At 42.3% G+C, this 18,770-nt stretch overlaps 1 protein-coding gene across 1 annotated transcript in view; it reads right to left on the bottom strand.

Moving 5' to 3' along the window:
- OXSR1 (oxidative stress responsive kinase 1) overlaps positions 1-18,770 on the bottom strand; it is a 92,908-nt gene that overhangs the window by 69,201 nt on the left and 4,937 nt on the right. The window contains exon 2 of the mRNA XM_082479359.1: positions 3,316-3,428. Coding sequence (XP_082335485.1) covers positions 3,316-3,428 — 113 coding nt within the window. The remainder of the gene's footprint in view (positions 1-3,315; positions 3,429-18,770) is intronic.

Genomic DNA, 18,770 nt, shown 5'->3' with positions numbered 1-18,770 from the left:
CTGTGGGTTGCAAGACAAGTAAGAAGTGGAACTTCGGTAACAAATCAAAGAGTCCAAGACCAATTGTAGACACCACTGTATTTGACTCACACTCCACTCCCAGTCACTCTGGTGAGCAAGAATTACTACAAGCTATGTTGTACCTCCCTCCCAGCTGAATCCCACATGCAGTCCAGGAAAGATCCAGGAGCATTCAAAAATGTACAGTGGAAAAAAGATGAAAATCAAGCACTGAAATAAATTGCTGACTAACATTACCTATTTCAGTAGCTGGGCTAGAAGGAGTTACATCTCCGCACTATGTTCTTTACAGCAATTAGCACTTCTGCCGAAGAGCTGAATGCCCTTAACTTGGTTTGCTCATGATGCAACAAGATTCATACTTCCTGCATTTCTATACCCTGTAGCAGCAATAAATTAATCCATTGCATTAACCTAGAACGTCATGCAGCGTTTGCAAAGCGTGCAGGTTATCTCTGACCACCCACACGGCTCAAATGTATGTTGAGATACAAGGATCAAGATCAATACCTTTAATGAGTCAAGTCATACCACTTAATCACCCTAAGCAAGGCATCTCCACAAGCTAGGAGGTGGTCCCAGATCCCCTGGCCTCTAGGCACCTGCTGCTATAGAAGCTTAGGGGAAGCTCAAGGCCACTCATCCATTCAGCTAGCGACAGAGCCAGTTACTGTACATTTCCTAACCCCACTCCAAACTAACCTTCCCCTTCTCCTCCATCCCAAGAAACAGAAGCTCCAGCCATTAAGCGGCATGGACACCGAAAGAGCCGTAGAAGAAACGAGCCATCCTTATCGATGGCAGAACTGTTTGCTGCTCTCTCTGCCTTCTCCCAAGCAACACGACACTGTTTTACCCTCTTTCCTAGGCAGATTCTGGGAATAAACAAGCTTGCTTCAGTAGAGAAATCTACAGGTCTGAAGCACTGCAGGGGAAAAAAAAAAAAAAAAAAAAATAATAATTTCCCTTTTCTATCCCATTGCCTAATGACTGGGTAGTGCTGTAGCATAAGACCATTGTCCTGACCCCAGGCAGTACATCAAGGTTTACCATAAGCTGACTATTTTGCTCAGATAACTTCAGCGTAATGGACGGATAATGGATCTAATAAAAGCCCAAGTTAGTGTTTCTAACTGCACTGGGAGAGGAGAAAGAAAGAATGGGGCATAACATACTCCAGTATGAACTCATCATACTTCTCTTTGCACTTACTTAAAACCACTGTAATCTGCACGGATTTACATTTACATTTTTTGGAAAAAAAAACAAAAAACACAATAATCCTGCAGTAACAAGTAGTTGCTCAGAAATGGTAATTAAAGTGATTGTGGAAACTGCCATGAAAGGAGACAAGACTGAAAAGCTTGAGAATATTTACTTTGGGGAAGAAGCAAATACGGAGACAAGATAAAAAGTAGGAAAAGTTAGAGCACAGAGCAGGGAAATCAGGAACTTCTATTCTTTCAGCTCTCACACTGGGAAATGACATTCAATAAACTTATAAATTCAGAACAAACCCAGGGAAAACACTTTTTCCACACAATACGTTTACCTTGGCAACCGCTGTCCCAGGAAGCTGCTACAGCTCAAAACCATCCTCTTCCCCCCTCCATCTTTCCATGACTTCAAGTTCAAGAATATCTATAGTTGCATACACAAGCCTACACAAGGACCCACACTAGATCTGGTGACAAAATTGGAAGCTTAGGAGAGCTGACAGCAGCAATTCATTGCAGTCCTACCCATAACAAGAAAAATTGTGAGGAACAGGTCAGCCAGATATTTGAAATATGCAATTAGAAGTACATCTCTAAAATTACACGCCAAGTCTCTCTTCAGCATATCTTTCTGAACCTAACCCTTTTAACTAGAATTGGCAATTACTCAAAGACTAACAATCTCAATTACTACACCATGACAATACAGTTAGGAATACCACTGAGACAGAGCAGTGTGGACAAGCCACATAAAAGACTTGAGAAGAGTACCAAGGAACGGTATCAGGACAAAAAGACTGACTGTGAAAAGGGAAGAGATCTCAAACTCCTATACTAGCATGAGCCATAAGAGGATTTGAATGCAGGTCATCTTAAGAGTCCTACACACGACCCTTCACAGGCACACTAAGGTGTGACAGCTTGGATGGAGCCTTTCCTCCTTGTAAGAGCAGATTTACAGATACCTATAATGATAAAAATAGCATTAGTCACTAGATGGAAACCGGAACTATGGTTCAAGTGACTTGCTGAAAATCATACAAGTGTAGAGCTAGCCAGGACTCCTGAGCTCTGTCTGTTCCACTTTCCAATTGCAGTCACCAAAACAAGTGCCTGAGGTAACACTACAGAAGCTGTCAAGATGCAAGCAGGAAGACAGACAGGTAGGAATAAAAAAATCCTAGACAGTTGCTTTAAAAGGAAAGGTGATACAAGGCCTCATCCTCCCACCTTTCCTCAACCCCTGCCAGCCAATATTTACTATGGAAAGTTTTACCAAAGAGAGCTTTCTCACCTTTAGCGGAGACACCTCAATGTTCACAGGAATGCCTATTTCACACGAGGTGGATGTGACAGCTGCTGCACTACAGAAGCACCAGCTCACACACAGAGGAAAGGAGAAGATGAAGCCCATCAACATACAAGCCAGATGAGAAAAAGGAACTTTTAGTTACCATGGCTACCTGCCAGAAGCTGTTTTTCATTGAGAAAATCTTCAGAAAAAAGGTACACAGCAGAAGAAAATTACAGAGCTACAGCTCCAAAGGACTCTGTCTCCTGTCCTCAACTCAAATTAGTGGGGGTTTCTATATGACCGCCTGCAATATGTCAGAGTGATACTTTAGCTGGCATCAGTACCAGAAAGAGACTATGAACCAGAGCTAATTCATTCAGTTTTTCTCTGTACAGGTGAAAGGAAAAAAATGTAAAGAACTGCAGGAAAGGCAAAGAAAGCAAAACCATCTCAAATTTTTAAAGATTCTGGAAGCTTGTAGCTCTGAATCCCTCTCAAACTGCAGAGCTCTTGTGGGTACAGCTGAGCTTCACACTTGCACATTAACTCTATTCAAAACAAAGGGATTATACAAAGTGCTTAGCTCTTAACAAACAGCCTGAAGTTCTCCGACAGTTGTTCTTTTTAACATTTTAAGTAGTGTCTCACAACCAGGACAACTGAACTTCCTCTAGTGAAATCTGTCAAGTCCCCTCACACCACCTCAATAAAGGTTGTTTAAGGCACTTAGCAACAGATCATGCTAACCAAAATACAACTCCCCAGACAATTTTGATTGCATACCAGGAGTTCATCCATGCTTGTCTGACACTTCTCAAGATTGATCCGTTTAATTGCCACCTTCTCCTTCTTCGGAGCGCAGAAGGCTGCCTGCACCACTGCAGTCGCTCCGCTCCCTGTGGGTGAAAACACAGATAGTTAGCAACATCTTCCAGAACTTCAGCAGAAAGGAAGGGAGGTCAGACAAAACTACGAGTGCCAGTTAGTACAGACAGCATAGACAGGGGAAAACCCAGTGAAGGCAACCCCATGGGCACCACACGCTCCAGGTCTGTGCAAGTCAGCAGGTCAGCTCAGCTGCAACATCAAAGTACCGGGCTAATCAAATGAAAAGAACTTGTCTTTATGAGGGATCATTATAACTCTCCAGACAAAAAAACCACCCCAGACTCCACCTTACTTATAAACAGAGGAATGCTTCTTCTTGTATGCTTTTAAAAGAAAGGCCACTGGGGTCAAAGACTTTTAACCTGGTATGTTCACCCAAAGCGTTGAAACAAGTCACACTCTTTGCTACCAACACTAATGAGATTTTTCAAATATTTTTATGTACTAATTGCTGTTCTCTTCTCCCCTCATTTTATGCAAGGACATGAGGTAGGCTTCATTCAAGCCTATTTAGCTCCAGTTCTCTCATAGTAGCACACCGCCTCAGTGTCTGGGTTGAAAACCACAGCCAGAGAACGTTTAAATTTAAATAGGGAAAAAAATATCTTTTAATGTACAGTCATTCAACTGCTAGAAGTCGGAATAAGAGTTCTGGATTTAAACTGCTCAGCAATATCATATCCTTTAATATCAAAAGGAGTTTGCAAGTGAGACTTAAAATCTAATTGATGTTACAGCCGTATTTGTTGGCCTCCAAAAATAGTTGCAACATTCGAGTCTCATCAAGAGGACACCTTCTTGCTTTACTTTCTATCCTGATCTCATTTCCCCACATTTTTACACACTTCACTGAAAAGGAATAATTTCAAATTAATAAAAAAGCTGTAGGATAGGTAGAAAATAGCTCAAGAGCTCCCTATTGCCAATATTAAGAAAATGTTATTAAAAATAAAACCACAGCTATTTTGTTCATTATCCCAGGCATAACTGTTGAACTGAACCCACTGGGTTGATGAGGGAGGCAAGAACAGCTATTGTGCATTTTGAAATAAAACACCTATTTTAGCAGATTCTCCTATTCTTAACACTGTAAAACCTACTACCAGATTCTGCAACACAGGTCAAGCAATACATTTTTGAGAACTATATTTTTTCTAGTCTGTTCAGATAAACTGAGGGAAAACCCCTGCAACCTCATCTTCAAACAAAGGATACTGAAGCTCCCTACAACAACCATCAACAGACTCATCGCAGTGAGTTGCACAGTGTCACAGCCAAACTAAAGTGCCAGGTGGGGAAAGAACTTGTAACCCAGCTCTCAAACTTAAGGGAAAAATTGCTCCATCTAAAGTCACACCGAAATAAATTACAAAGCCCTAAACTGTGTGACTCTGCTCTTCTGATCTTCAACCAGTCCCCGCTACAATGGAGCTATAGGAGTTTCACTTCACTTTATATGGCATTGCAAGTGTACCCTGGACAATAGCTACAGCTTGCCAGTTGATTCCCTGCACTTAGAAGTTTACATTTTAATGGCAGAAGGCAGCAATGTGCAGAACACAAAGTGGCAAGATTGCTAAGGCTGTACTATTTCATGAAGCAAATGGGTTTTTAAGAAGTTCAAGACTGAGGCGATTTATTACTTGCACGTGTATTATTTTTCAGAGACTATTCCTAGCAGAGAGCAAAACAAAGCTACCAGGAAAAGCTTAGGTGGAAGAAAGGATAGCAATAGGGGCAAGAATATTTACAAGGGACTTTGAAAATGAAGTTTGAGTGCTATAAGCAGGGTCTTGAGCAAAGGATAGAGACAATGGAAGAGTCTAGGCAGACATTAACAAAAAGCACTCAGAAAAAACAAGAGGAGGAGGTTTTGACAACTGACTTTGGCTAGACCACCAGGAGCAGGGCTGAAATACACAATATTAAGCATGGGACAAACACCCCAAAAGCAAACCTTCACAGACACTCTTTGTGGTCACTTTGCCCAGCAGGTACAAGATACAGGACTCCAACACAAAAGCAGCAGCCCCAGCACAGACGTAGTCCCCCTCATTGGGAATCCTGGGTTGCACTGACCTGCTCCTCTCCACCCAGTACCTGCTTCTCTAAACTTTTCTGATGCTACTTTGGGGAGGGGGAAAAAAAAAAAAAAGTGAAAACACACAACAAAGTGATTTAAGACAAAGACAGCAGAGCATACAGAAGTAGTGACAAAAGGCAGAAGTGAGTTTGCATTTCCTAGCACTGCTGGTCTCCCTACAGCAACAGCCTTTTGGAAGTTGGAACAAAAAACAAACACTTGTGTCTCTATCATTCCTTTGGAAAGAGTTAGATACCAGAAGAAACATTGCTGCTGACACATTCGAAGCACCAGTATTATGATTTCTTTCTTTGGATGTCTTGCTGCATAGTAATAGACAGAGGCTGAAAACACAAACCAGATGCTATAAGAATATATGACTGTGCACCTCAGAGGACTGTCCTGTCACACAACCCATTTCACTCTTCAGTTAGTTTTGCAGTGCATATTTTCATCTCTAAAGTTACCTGCACAGTCCTCATCTACTATGCTCAAAGACTCTTTCTGGGTATATCAGACACTCAATAGGTTCAGCGTACATCCACTTGCCCCCACAAGATGATGTACCAGGATTACTGTGCCAGTTAAACCCAACTGGTGCAAGCACGACTGGCAGAGATGCTTCTTATGCTCCATGAAAGACTCCAGACATGAAAGATTTGGTCTACAGTAGTGGTAACACAAGACAACAGTGAAGTCCACGGTTCTTTTTTTGCTTTGGTGGTGTTGTGGTTTGTTTTGGTGGTGGTGTGGGTTTTTTTTGTTTTATTTTTTGGGTTTTGGTTGTTTTTGTTTTTGTTTTTTTTTTTTTTTTTTTTTGGGGGGGGGGGGGGGAGCAGGGGGGACTAGTTTTTTGGTTTTTTTTTTAAGATGTTACTACCAGAAACAATAGATGCAGACTAATTAAAAGCAGGACCGTGCATGCTACAGCTCCTCCCCAGTCCTTGAGTCTGCCTGATCAATGCTTGCTAGGACTTCAGGGCAAAAATTGCTTATCACTAAGTGTTTGGACAGTGCCCCAGCCTACAGGGACCCGATCTGTTATGGGTGTACAGCATTATTTGAGCAGTAATGAAATCCCAAACTAAATCCTCCTGGGCACATGGCAGGGAATCATCTGAACTCAAGACTCCTCCCATTTAATTCCCTGCTGCTCCTACTTCTCTGGCAGCTCTCTTCAGTTCGATCACCACCTGCTCTCCCCGCTCCCCCTTCTCCTGCTAATTCGTCATTTCTTTCAGCTCCTCTGTAGCACTTAATTATAGAGAAACAATGAAATCTCAAAAGCGTATCAAGCAAGGATTAAGCCAAGCTGCAGCACGATGTGCCACAAGCAAGCTGCTCTTTGGTAGCAGCGGCAGCAGCGTGCCGTGCTTCTGGGACCAAACAAAGACGGGTTTCCATGCTTCTTTGAAGAGTACAGAAAACATAGCAACACGGCCACTTCAGGCTTTGCAGCCATACAATTTGTTTATGAAATTCCAGGGTGGCAAGAGAAGGAAAGGATAGAATCTGCAGGAAGGATGCTAAACACATTGCTAAGTGAAAACAAGCACAGATAGAGATGACGACACCAACAGAGAGAAAAAGTCTAGCAAGGAAGTTCTTTTAAATTTTAGGAGCAGGTAACAAATATACGGGGAAAGGCGGGGAATGAAGTGATTTCCTGGGTGCTATGAACCACCTTCAATGAGAAGAAAAACACAAGGACAGTTTGTGTTAGGGTGGCACAACTTAGACAAACCAACTCTCCCAGCAGATGCAGATCTGCTGCGATCAGAGCCAACTGCAGTCCTGCAGGCTGCTCAGCTGCAAGGCTGTGGGCAGCAGTGGGTTAATGCTCTTGTGCTCAGTTCATGCTTGCTCCCCACCTCAAGGCACTCTGATCAAGGTCAGTGCTGAGGCTCTTCCCTCTGCCTCCCTTAAGATCAGCTTTCGGAGAAAATTCGCTCCCTAGTTAATCTCTTCCAGCATAACAGCTTAGCAAAACAATGAAAACCGGGCACAGCCAAATGCTTGCTGCTTTATTCCTGAAAAGCAGGATATCATTTTATTGAGGGCTAAGGGGAGAGGGGGAGGAAAGAGACCCTGAGTGCATATTAGGATCTGTTTAACACCCCCTGCTTTCACCTCTGGAGGCTCTCAGATACAGTTCCAACCCTTAGGATAGCAGCTGCAAAATTCCTGCATAAAAGGGTCATGACCTGCTTTAGGAAACACTGCCTAAGGAGGAAAACATACCCTTTCTAACCCTTGCTTCTTTCATGTTTCTGTGATTAAACAGTTCTTTCTGAAATAAGACCAACCTCTGAAAGGATGAAAACAACCCAAACCAGAAACTCCCCAAGCACTCAGTTACTGAAGCCTAATTTCCAAGGGTATCTCCTCTGGTCCTCTGGATCCATGCTCCCTGTAATGTCAGCATCCAGAGCTCCAGCTGAAACTTCTCCTTAACTTGAGAAAAACTCCCCACAGAAGTCCACCGCCAGCCTTCAAGGAAGGCTGGACACCATCTCTTCTGCAGTCACTTGCTGTCACATAACTTATATGAAGCTTGCTTATAAAAAAAAAAAAGAAAAAACCCACAACAACAACAAAACACCACATACACCACAACCAACCAAAAAAACGCTCCGAGTTCTCTGTAAAGTTAATGAAAACCAATGATTTCAAAGCTATTTGGAAGAGTGGAAAGACAGGGGACTGACCTGAGAACATAGCATGTTCATATGCACTTTGTTTCCAAAGATAACTGATTCTTTGCAGCCACATAAGGACATTGCAGCTCTCCTAATAAGACTGGGATGAATTGCACTGATGCCTCCTCCCAGGCAAATGCAATTGAAGCCAGAGGTCCTTTTGGCAGAGATATCTGCTTAAGCAATGGGAACAGTCATGCCAAATGGTCACAAGACAAACATCAAATCCTGGCTCCAAACAGTATTCCCCCACCACGTGCAATGGTGACTTAAAGCAGCTACATAGAAAGAGCACTCACAAAAAAAAAGTGTTGCCCAAGATTTAAATCCATCCCACTACTGGAAACCGAGATTCAGGTATGCTGGGAGATGTGAAAACTTCTCTTCGAGGTAACTCAGTTACTCAAACAGCTGTTTCAATCAACAGGGGACATCTGCCACAACAGTCTTGGAGCATCAGTCTTTATCTTAATGTAGTATCAAATCCTCCGCAGAGGAAATATGTGCTTCCAGGGTCATATGAATGTTGCAAGTAACTTTGGTTGGAAGGAACCTCTGGAGGTCTCTATTCCACTTTCCTGCTGAAAGCAGGGCCAAATCCCAAATTAGATCAAGTTCCTCAGCATCAAATTCAGTCTAATTTTGAATACTTTTAACAATAGATATTTCTACAGCATTTTTGGCTGTTCCTGTGTTTGACTACCCATGCAGTAAAGCTTTTTTTCATCTCTATCTAGTCAGATTTCCCAACATTGCTCACAACTATGGCCTTTCACCATGCCACCTCTGTAGAGTCCAGCTTCATCTCTTCTATAACTTCCCACTAGATAGCTGAGGACAGCAACAACATCCCCCCCTTAGCTCACTCTTCTAAGGCTGAAGAAATCCTGATCTCGCAGCCTGCCCCAGTAAGTCATGTTTCCAAGTCTCCTTCAGCATTAGACCATTAGTTGAACACCTCTGCACAACCCTGCCCTCTCCTTTCACCATTCCCCAGCACACACACAAGCTCTCTATTTTTAAGCACGATCTGGAATCCATCCTCCACTATCTGGAGTGCAGTGCCAGAAAGCCGCTCGTGACGCAGGCTCTGTTTATAATTGTGCCCCTGGGTTTTCCTCTTATGAACAATGCACACAAAACACGTCCCTGCAAGGCTGCTCTGGACCAAGCAATGACTTTCAGGCTCCAGGTATCCAGTTTCAGGTAAAAAAAAAAAAAAAAAAAAAAAAAGAAAAAAATTCCAAACCATGTTCTGTGGGCTCTGGCACGATCTCTCAAAGTGTTTATCTTACACCCTGCTGGTTACGCCAACCAAAGAAATCACCTGTTGTGGTTAGCTGCAGAAGCAGCGAGAGAAGTACAGTTTGCTTCACTCCACATCTTTTTATGAGATTACACATCTATAACAATGAGCAGAAGATCCAGCTGTGGAATCGCACACCCCACACCCCCAAGGTCTCTTGGTCAAGGATGTGACATTAACAGTCCTCACTCCAGATCACTCAGACAGGACGCTCAAAGCCCAGGAGACCTTTAATGCTTTATAACACAGGCTCTGTATTCATGCCTCCCACTGCAGACACAGGGATGGCAACTTCCATCTCCAGATGCTTCAACTCTTTGACAGCCTCATGCCAAAGAGCTGTGGGAGCCCTGCTCTGTGGTTACTCATTCCAAGGACAATACAGTAATAAAACAAAAAGCTACAAGACTGGGAATAGAATTTCTTAAGCATTCTTCCAGAGCACAGGACAGCAACAGATTTAATTGAACCAGAAATTAAACACCAGACCGCAAACTCAGGCTGATTTTGCATTGTTTGGCCCTATTGCTATAAAGGCAAAGTTATGCCTCTCTTTTCTCCACCTCATTTGAGGTTTCTGGTGAGAAGAGAGTCCTCCCGCAAAGAATGAACGTCTTCTGAAAACAAGCTAGCAAAAAAGCCTACTCTTAAATTTGTACCCAGCTCAGTACAGGGTGGGAATATTCCTTTCCCTGAGCAGGACTTGGTAAGTAAGAAGAGTCGACTGGATGTCAAAAATCTTCCTGGCACAAGCCCGACAATTCAGGAAGAGTAAAGTAATGTTAATGGTCCTTCAATACGGTCATAGTTCTTCAAACCATCTCCCCACTATGTGTCAAATTCCTACTACAAAATGGAAGATGCAATCCATACTGACAGTTACAAATAGCACTAAAAAATCCAAAGGGAATTCAGAATGGGACTCAGACATATTCCTAGTCCTACCACAGAGAGGACAAAAAAAAAAAAAAAAAATCTGCTCACCCAGGGTGAGGAGAACGCTTTCACAGGAAAGCATCATCTATTCAGACCAGTACTGCAGGAAGAGTGTTGCAAATGTTAAGGATGATAGAAGTGAAATTGCAGCCCTGAATCAGCAGGAAGATCACTCGGGTGCTTCTAGCACTGCTCAGAGCAAACCCGAACAGCAAGCCGACTCCAAGTGCTGCTGTTAGAAACACCATGAGCAGCAGTGAAACCAGTAAGGGAGAATTCAGCTGGTTTGGTCCTGTGCCTGGTTGGAAAACTTGTGAGAACGTAAAGCGGCAGCAGAGGAATCCATGGCCAAGATGGCAAAAAAAACTTACAAAACCACAGAAGTGAGCAGAGCTCCCCTCCCACAATAACCCAGGGAGCATAGGTATGCACCTATCCCCAGGAAGTTCCCAGAGCTGCAACAACACAGCCACACTCATTCCCAGACCTTTCCACCATTCATTCCTGATTCGGATTTACTACCAATAGTATTTCCCAAAGAAAGGAACCAGGGCTTTACATTCATTTCTCCGCAAGCTGAAGGACAACACATCCACAGGGCCAGATGGCAATACCCAATTTGAAACCCTGGTAGAGGCAGTAAGAGGCCAGGTTTAACTTGGTGCACCCTCTCTCAACTCCAGTCATAGACTATCTGATGTACAGCAGAGGCAAAAAAGATATTGAGTAGAGAAGAGGGAAAGAAATACTTGCTAATACAGTACAGGGAAGAAACAAGTCATCTATTATAACAAAGAAGCATAACCAAAGCCAGAAAGCAAAAGCAGACTTGACTGAACAATTGTGAAGAAGCCAATTTTAAAGCCTATATTGGGGGGTGGAGGAAAATCAGCAATGTCATAGAATCACAGAATTAGTGAGGTTGGAAGGGACCTTTAAAATCATCAAGTCCAACCATTAACCTACCCTGATAAAAACGCCACCACTTCTAAACCATGTCCCTAAGCACCTCATCTACCCTTTTCTTAAACACCTCCAGGGATGGTGAATCCACCACCTCTCTGGGCAGCCTATTCCAATGTTTAATAACCCTTTCAGTGAAAAAATGCTTCCTAATATCCAATCTAAACCTGCCCTGACATAACTTGAACCCGTTTCCTCTTGTCCTATCGCTTGTCACCAGGGAGAAGAGGTCAGCTCCCATCTCTCTAAAAACTCCTTTCAGGTAGTTGTAGAGGGTGATAAGGTCTCCCCTCAGCCTCCTCTTCTCCAGGCTAAACAACCCCAAACAAACCTGTCCCCTGACTATATATCACAGCATAAGTACACACTATATACGAGGACACCTGCACTATACGTGCACACCAGTCCTACAGGCAGGCATAATAGCTGAACTTTCACATTTACAAGAGAGTAGCTACCCTTGTATTTCTTAGGAAAAGGCTTTCAAAAGAATAGCTCAACCCTGTTTTAAATAAATCGTTCTAAGACTTCACACTTCCATGTGGCCAATGTCAGAATGTCACCCCACCCTTCAGTACAGCATAACTCACATCATTGAATGCAGCGCGTTCATTCCTCTTTCGGACTCACCTTGAGCACAGCCAAATACTGCGAACATTTAGCTGGGTTCAAGCCAAAGGTGACTGCACGTACATTGAGGCACAGGGCATGTGCTGGACAACACACTGAGTGAGGGTGATAACTGGGAGCTAATACATCCAAGCACAGAAATAAGACTAAAATACAAATGACTTCTATTTCGTACCAGCACATCTGATTACTACAGTCTAGACCTTTTAATGAAAAAACTGGAAGGAGGAGTGGAACAAAGCACAATTATTACTTGTGAAATCCTATGTTTCTTTCATTTAAATTGCAGGTGTAGCTCTTTGTAATGACCTCTGGTCATTTATTCCAGTATAGACAGAGCTCAAGTAGTTTTCCAATTCTGTGCAACTTGCGAGGCCATTTATTTCAAAGGGTATTCACACACAAGGGATTTGTGTTGTTAAGACTCAATTACATGTTTTCCCCAAAGCCTGAGAATCTTTACTGAATCATTTCATGTTATTACCTGTGGTATCCAAGAGACAACTAATATTTCTGCACTAATCCAGCATGTTCAAAGAATTTCAGAAAAGAATGGGAAGCAGATTTCTGAAACTCAGCTATCAAATTAGAAATACAGCCAAAATATTTGAACTGCATGTAAATTTGCTGACAGTGAATTATTCACCATCTTGATGAGAGCGCTCATTGTTGACAATACCACTGAAACCCACACATTGTGTTCAGAGCTCAGAGGTTTCTGCCCATGTAAGACAATGTCTTGCTCAGGACTCTTAATGCTCTATATACAGCAGAGCACAATAATAAGCCAGTAAAGATCATACAGTGCTGCCATCACTTGTTTAGACATGTTTCCCCTCCAGTGGTCCATCAATACAAAAACACTCAACATTGCAGACTTATTGCCCAGGTCTTTAATTCAGTTCCCAAACTCAAAAGCAGGAATACAAACCCGTATCCAGTCACTTGTAAGAAGTCCAATAGCATTTTCAGAGCCATCAGCAACTGATGGGCAATAGCCATGGCTAGGTACATCTCCCCATGGCCCCATTGAACTCCACTTTACAAATAAATTACTCTGATTTCTAAGCTGTGGAGAGATCTAGCTACTATAAACTGCACGACTCAATGCCAAGGTTTCTGCAGAAAGGAAGGGGAGTCTCATGGAAATTTTCACCCCACCCCACATCGCATTGTTCTGTCAAAACTCTTTCGATATCTCTTAGGCCCTGAACACAGAAAAATGTCATCTGTTTTCCCACCTTCAGCAAACATTCAGGTTGGGAATCCTTACAGACTAAGCACAGAGGTGACAGCTTTGGAGAGAAAACGGTCAACCTGTCAATATAACACAGGCCAGGACTGGAAGAGAGGGTGAGGAATAGGGTTGGCCATGCAAAGCATGTCAGTAAGATATCTGACAAAATTGTCACCAGGTCACTTTGCTGTTTGATTTCACCAATCAACTGCTTCACTTACAGTCACCAGTTTAAGGTGCATGCAGCTGAGCCAGGCTTTCAGCTGGCTCCCCACCACCAAGCAGCGCTGAAGACAGCAAAGAGCTGCAGCCACCCAGCCATCAGACTCTACACTGAAACAAGAGATGCAAAGAAAAAAAAAAGCAAGAGAAAAAGACACTAGTCATAGATGGTATCAGTGGGGAGAAGAACAGGGAGAACAGAAGAACCCATCTAATATTCTCCCCAACTTTTTCACTGCAAACACCAAAGCATGGAGAGAGATGCTGCTGTGACTGTACGCCTAACCTCCTGCAGCCCCTAGGATAGCGCAAATCAGTTCAAAGTAGCATACAGCCCTATCATACCTTCAAGCAGGTATGATTTAACCTGAAACCCACCTCAGGAAAAGGACAAAACCACTGATGGTTTGCAAGGAAGATACCAGAACCTCACCAGAAAATACAAACACCCTCCAGCTGCACAAGGTGCCCAGGTGATTTGGGGAACTGTTTTCCCCATGGCAGCAACTACACTGAGCTCCAAGGGCCAGTTACACAAGTCCTGTGTGACGTGCCACATTTACTTAAGATGCTATTAGCATGCCTAAATTAGATTTTCAGTTTGAAACCAATTATATTTATTTGATTTCTTGCCAGCATCCCTGGCTAATTTAAAGGGCACTGCAGCTATGCAGTGTTAATTCTACACGATGGAAAGCAGGCTCAAACATCTCATTTCCAAACACAGCAATACTACTGGAGAAGGTTTAGCCTTCCCTTTTAATCACTGTCAGTTGTCTTTATGGTATATGCAGCAATGTAAATATCATGCTGGCTGTCATCAGGTATTACCAAAGCTTGAAACACAGCCCTAGTACAGTAGCCAAGCCAGCATTCTCCTTTCTTCCCTCCCAACCTTTATCTCTGAACTCTGTCTCAACTATAATTGTCAACTGTAGAGGATATTTTATTTGGCCGGGATTCCACTAAATAGAACAATCTGTCTGCATACAGTGCAGATGTTTGATAGCACAGTGGTTATTTTAGGTAAATAAGCTTTTAAGTATCAGATATGTCCTCTCTTGAAGGCTATTATCCTCTCTTTTCAGGGAATAGCTTGATCTAATAAGTCTTTTCTGCGTCTATTAGTGTGTTCAGCACACAAGATTAGCCCACTGGTTAAAAATTACATTCTTTAACCAGGAGTAATGAGAACCATCCCAATCCTTAGGATCTGGACAAATAACTATACTCAGGCTGTTAGTCTATCAGCTGTTCAAATAACGATTTGCATCAGGGAGTCATTCAACAGGAAAAGAGTTCATGCTCAAGAGGCTTTTTCCAGTGAAGTACAGCGTGTTGGAAGTCAATATCCATGTATTTCTTAGCTGTTAATACCAAGTTATTTACTAGACAGCAATTGGCATCCTTGGCTACAATTTTTACTTTAGTGAAGGGATGGAACTTAAGGCCTCACTCAGCTTTCAACTTGCTTGGCATGTGACCTCGCAAGGTGAGAGACAGAGAGGTTCACAAAGAAATGGTGTAGGAGATGAAGTTCTTACAGGTGAGGACATAACTCGTCAAGTTTCCAAATAACTCAATTTCCACTGGCAGATCTTAGGGAATCACAAATCAGAGATGTTTCATAGCCAGCATGTTTAAGGTTTGGAGACAGAATGAACACCAAGCTACAGGTCTCCCATGCCTTCACTGGGAAGTGTCCTTGCAGATACAGCCTGAACATAAAGCAAGCAGCATAAGAAAAACACTGAGCTATAGACACATGCTATAAAAGAGAAGGCATTGTTACTTCCCACTGTCATAGGGAATCCATTAAGCAGCTGTTTCATACAGTGATGACAGGGTCACATGGAGGTTTGAATGTTTAATAGAACGTGTGCCTGTAAATCCCCCATGCACCATTTCAAACACAAGTTCTCATTAATTTGGTATAGGGATTATACAATTTGGCATCAGCTATAGCAGGGAACTGGACTCCATGACCCCCGAGTCCTTTCTAGCTCTGCATCTCAGCAAAATAAGTGACAGTAGCTTTCTGGTTTTGTTCTGAAAATTGACATAAAGAAATCCATCCCTGGGGATTCTGCAGTAAAGGTGTTTACTCCCTGTCAAGAAGCATCTTCTTTATGAGTTTTTAAGCCATCAAGATAACCTAATATGTTGTTACCTGTCTAAAGCTGGAGATGGCCCGAAATGCCCAACTGCTGTTTCAGCTGCCCCACTTACCTCCACAGGTATCAGCTCTGAGCACGGCCAGATAATTTTCTTAAGAAAAATATTCTGTAAATGCTCTCATCCCATAGCCATTAACTTGCTCTCTCACTTTTTCAAATGCCATCATTTTCCACTACTCTCTGCACCATTTTCAAAGCTTCCTTTTCAGAGAGCTGGAACGAACCCCGGAGCCCAAGAAAATGGACTTACAATCCCCTGAAAACCAAAAACGAGCAAAAGCCTAACGTAGACCGAATCGAAAATGAAAACGTACAAGCTATCCAACAGTAACTATGGAGCTTTCACCCAATGTTTAAGAAAACTTCAGTTTTACAAAACACGTTGAATTGCTACAAGATGCAATAATCTCATGCCCTGACCACAAGCACGTAAATACAATTAGGTTTTTTAGAACATTTTCCTATTTGACAACACTCTCCCCTCTAACAAACTGCAAAATTTGTCAATTAATTCTGCTCTAAGACAAACAGCAATTTAACTTCTTCTACACAATAACCTAGTAGAGGATACCACAGGACCAGCCATGTGCTCAGAAGACTCAGTGGGGTACCCAAGGTCAAAATTTCACTCTGCAATTTTAACTTAATTAACAATTACGTGGGTGGATGAAAGGGAAACAGAGCATGCTCCCACACAGTTTCATTAATAGCATGGTGGTAGCAGTAAAAAGAGTAAAGTTTGTGCTTAAATTACCATTTGTGACTATAAAGCAGTAAAATTTTGGCAAAAACCAAGGAGAATTTACTATAGTAAGAGATGATCACTGAAGTATTTCAACTTCCACTATTCTTCTTTAACAGCTGCTCGTACCTTTTCTCTTCAGGATAAATTTACATAGGCTCATTTCCTGCCTGAAGGAAACACCCATTTGAGAGAATGCTATAAATTCAGTTTAGCATGAAACAGTGAAATGAAACAAAACAAGAATTTTTTTCTCTCCTCTGCCCCCAACTCAGTAGCTCTTAAGACAAAACGGATGGGGCAGAAAATTGAAATTTGGCCACAAACTAAAACCTTATTCAGAAGAGCTTTTCTGTATTCCCTAAAAAAATGCATTTTAATTTGACTGAGTTGTAAGAGTTTGAGTGTTGTTTCATAAGCATGCAGTACAAGCTGTATAAAAAACTTTAATGGATGTGTGGAGGGAAGATTCGGCTAATTTGTCAATTTGGTGAGAAAGTGAATCAGTGCTGTAGATTTACTCTGTATTTCATTTATGGATGGGATTTGTGAAACCTTTAAGCTTGACGACAGCTGTCCCCTGCGGACTTCCCAGGGTGCAGAACCAAAGAGAAATCCTTTCAAGGTGTGTTACTGTGGTTTGGTGGAGGTTGATACATAACCAAATCTTTTTTGCTGGGGTGGAATTTCTTTTAATTGCAAGAAAAAACTGTGTTAAGCAAAAATTCTGCAGGCAGTGAAGCACATCGGGAAACAATGATCTTCAAGAACCTTGGGGACGGGTGAAAGAAAGGACTTGAAAGAAAAAAGTTGCTGGATGTTGTAGCTATTGAGTAGGGGTGAAAAGAAATACTGGAATTTTTCCCTTTTTGCAGTTGGATCACCACAAATCCTACCTGCTTGTACGTTGCGATCAGACCACATAATCAGGTTAAAAACAAGCAATATGCAGGCTGTGATAATCAACATGAGAACCCCATGCATTAGCAGTGTTTCAAGGCAAACAACACATCCAGACAACCAAAGGGACCAAACTTAGAGTTGACAGAATCCCACACTCAGGTCAGTCTTCTCATTTGTATTCATGCACGAGAGGCACGTGAGAAATACTGAAACGGTATCATGGACCTAGTCAGGTACCTGTAACCTTGTTGTCATTTAGCTGTATTTACACTATTTGCTCCAGTGATCTTGTCTTGTTCAGACAAGTTTGATTTTGTTCTTAGCATGGCTCCCTTCATCAGCATATGCATTATTTTGCACAGAGGTACCACATGTCCTCTTATACACCAAGAGCAATGACCTTCTGGTAAAGAGCCTGGACCGCCTGTCAGCCAGGGACCTAACCCTGCCTCCGAAACTTTCCCACATGACTGCCGGAAAGATAGACGGAGTTTGATGTTTTTTCAGAAATGTCAAGGCTGAACACCCATAGGTGTTCAAGGGTGAACACCCATAGGTGAAGTCACAGGAAACTGCAGGAACTTTGAGAGCCAAATTCTTTGTATCTGCATCTCACTTGTTTGATTCTAAAGGGAGTGCAGAGTAATGGGCTAAACTCATCTGGAAAGTCCCAGGATCCTGATATTTCAAAGATTTTGCAATGCCAAATTCCACTGCTCCAACAGCTATTCTTCTACACCCACAAAGCTCTCAAGTCTGTCTCTCCCTATTAAGAAAGTTTAATAACACTGAGTTTACAAGCGCTTCATTAGCATGTCCACAGCTAAATTTACTGCTACAGAGATTTATGATGGATATCATGTATTTTACGGGAAATCTTCCAAGAAAATTTGACCAAAATGCAGTTTTTCGCAATTCACTAACATAATTAGCAATAAGAACCAATGCTATTGCCCATCAGTTTAAACAGCTCCAACTTTTATTAAAAGATTACATCTCTAGACACTGACTTGGTGGGCAAGCTGCTAACACTCAGAAATAAAATAGATGCTGCCAAGTTTAAATAGACAAATGTTCTGGGGAAGAGTTGATCCTCTCCAAGATTTCATCAATTGCAGAAGGAACAAGGCTCCCAGGCGTGCATTTGTCAGCCAGCATATACACCCCTCAGGTGCGCTCAGGAGCACAGCACATCCAAATTCCCCAGCACCAGCCAAGATATTTGCATTAAATTGAAACTATTTAAATGGTATTCTTGAGAAATGAAAGTGTTAAACATTAATCAGTTCGGGAACCTACCACATAGAAATCAACCATGGGAAAGAGTGAACTACTTCCACATGAAACACACCATATGTTTTTTCTTAATACCCCAGAATAGCTGAAAGCAGCGGGAACCATCTCTGCCCCCCCTCAAATCAGCAGCAAGGCAGCCATGCCACTTCGATAACA

Source organism: Vanellus vanellus (genome assembly GCF_965231255.1).
Source record: "Vanellus vanellus genome assembly, chromosome: 2".
NCBI lineage: Eukaryota > Metazoa > Chordata > Aves > Charadriiformes > Charadriidae > Vanellus > Vanellus vanellus.
This window is presented reverse-complemented; position numbering and strand designations above follow the sequence as displayed.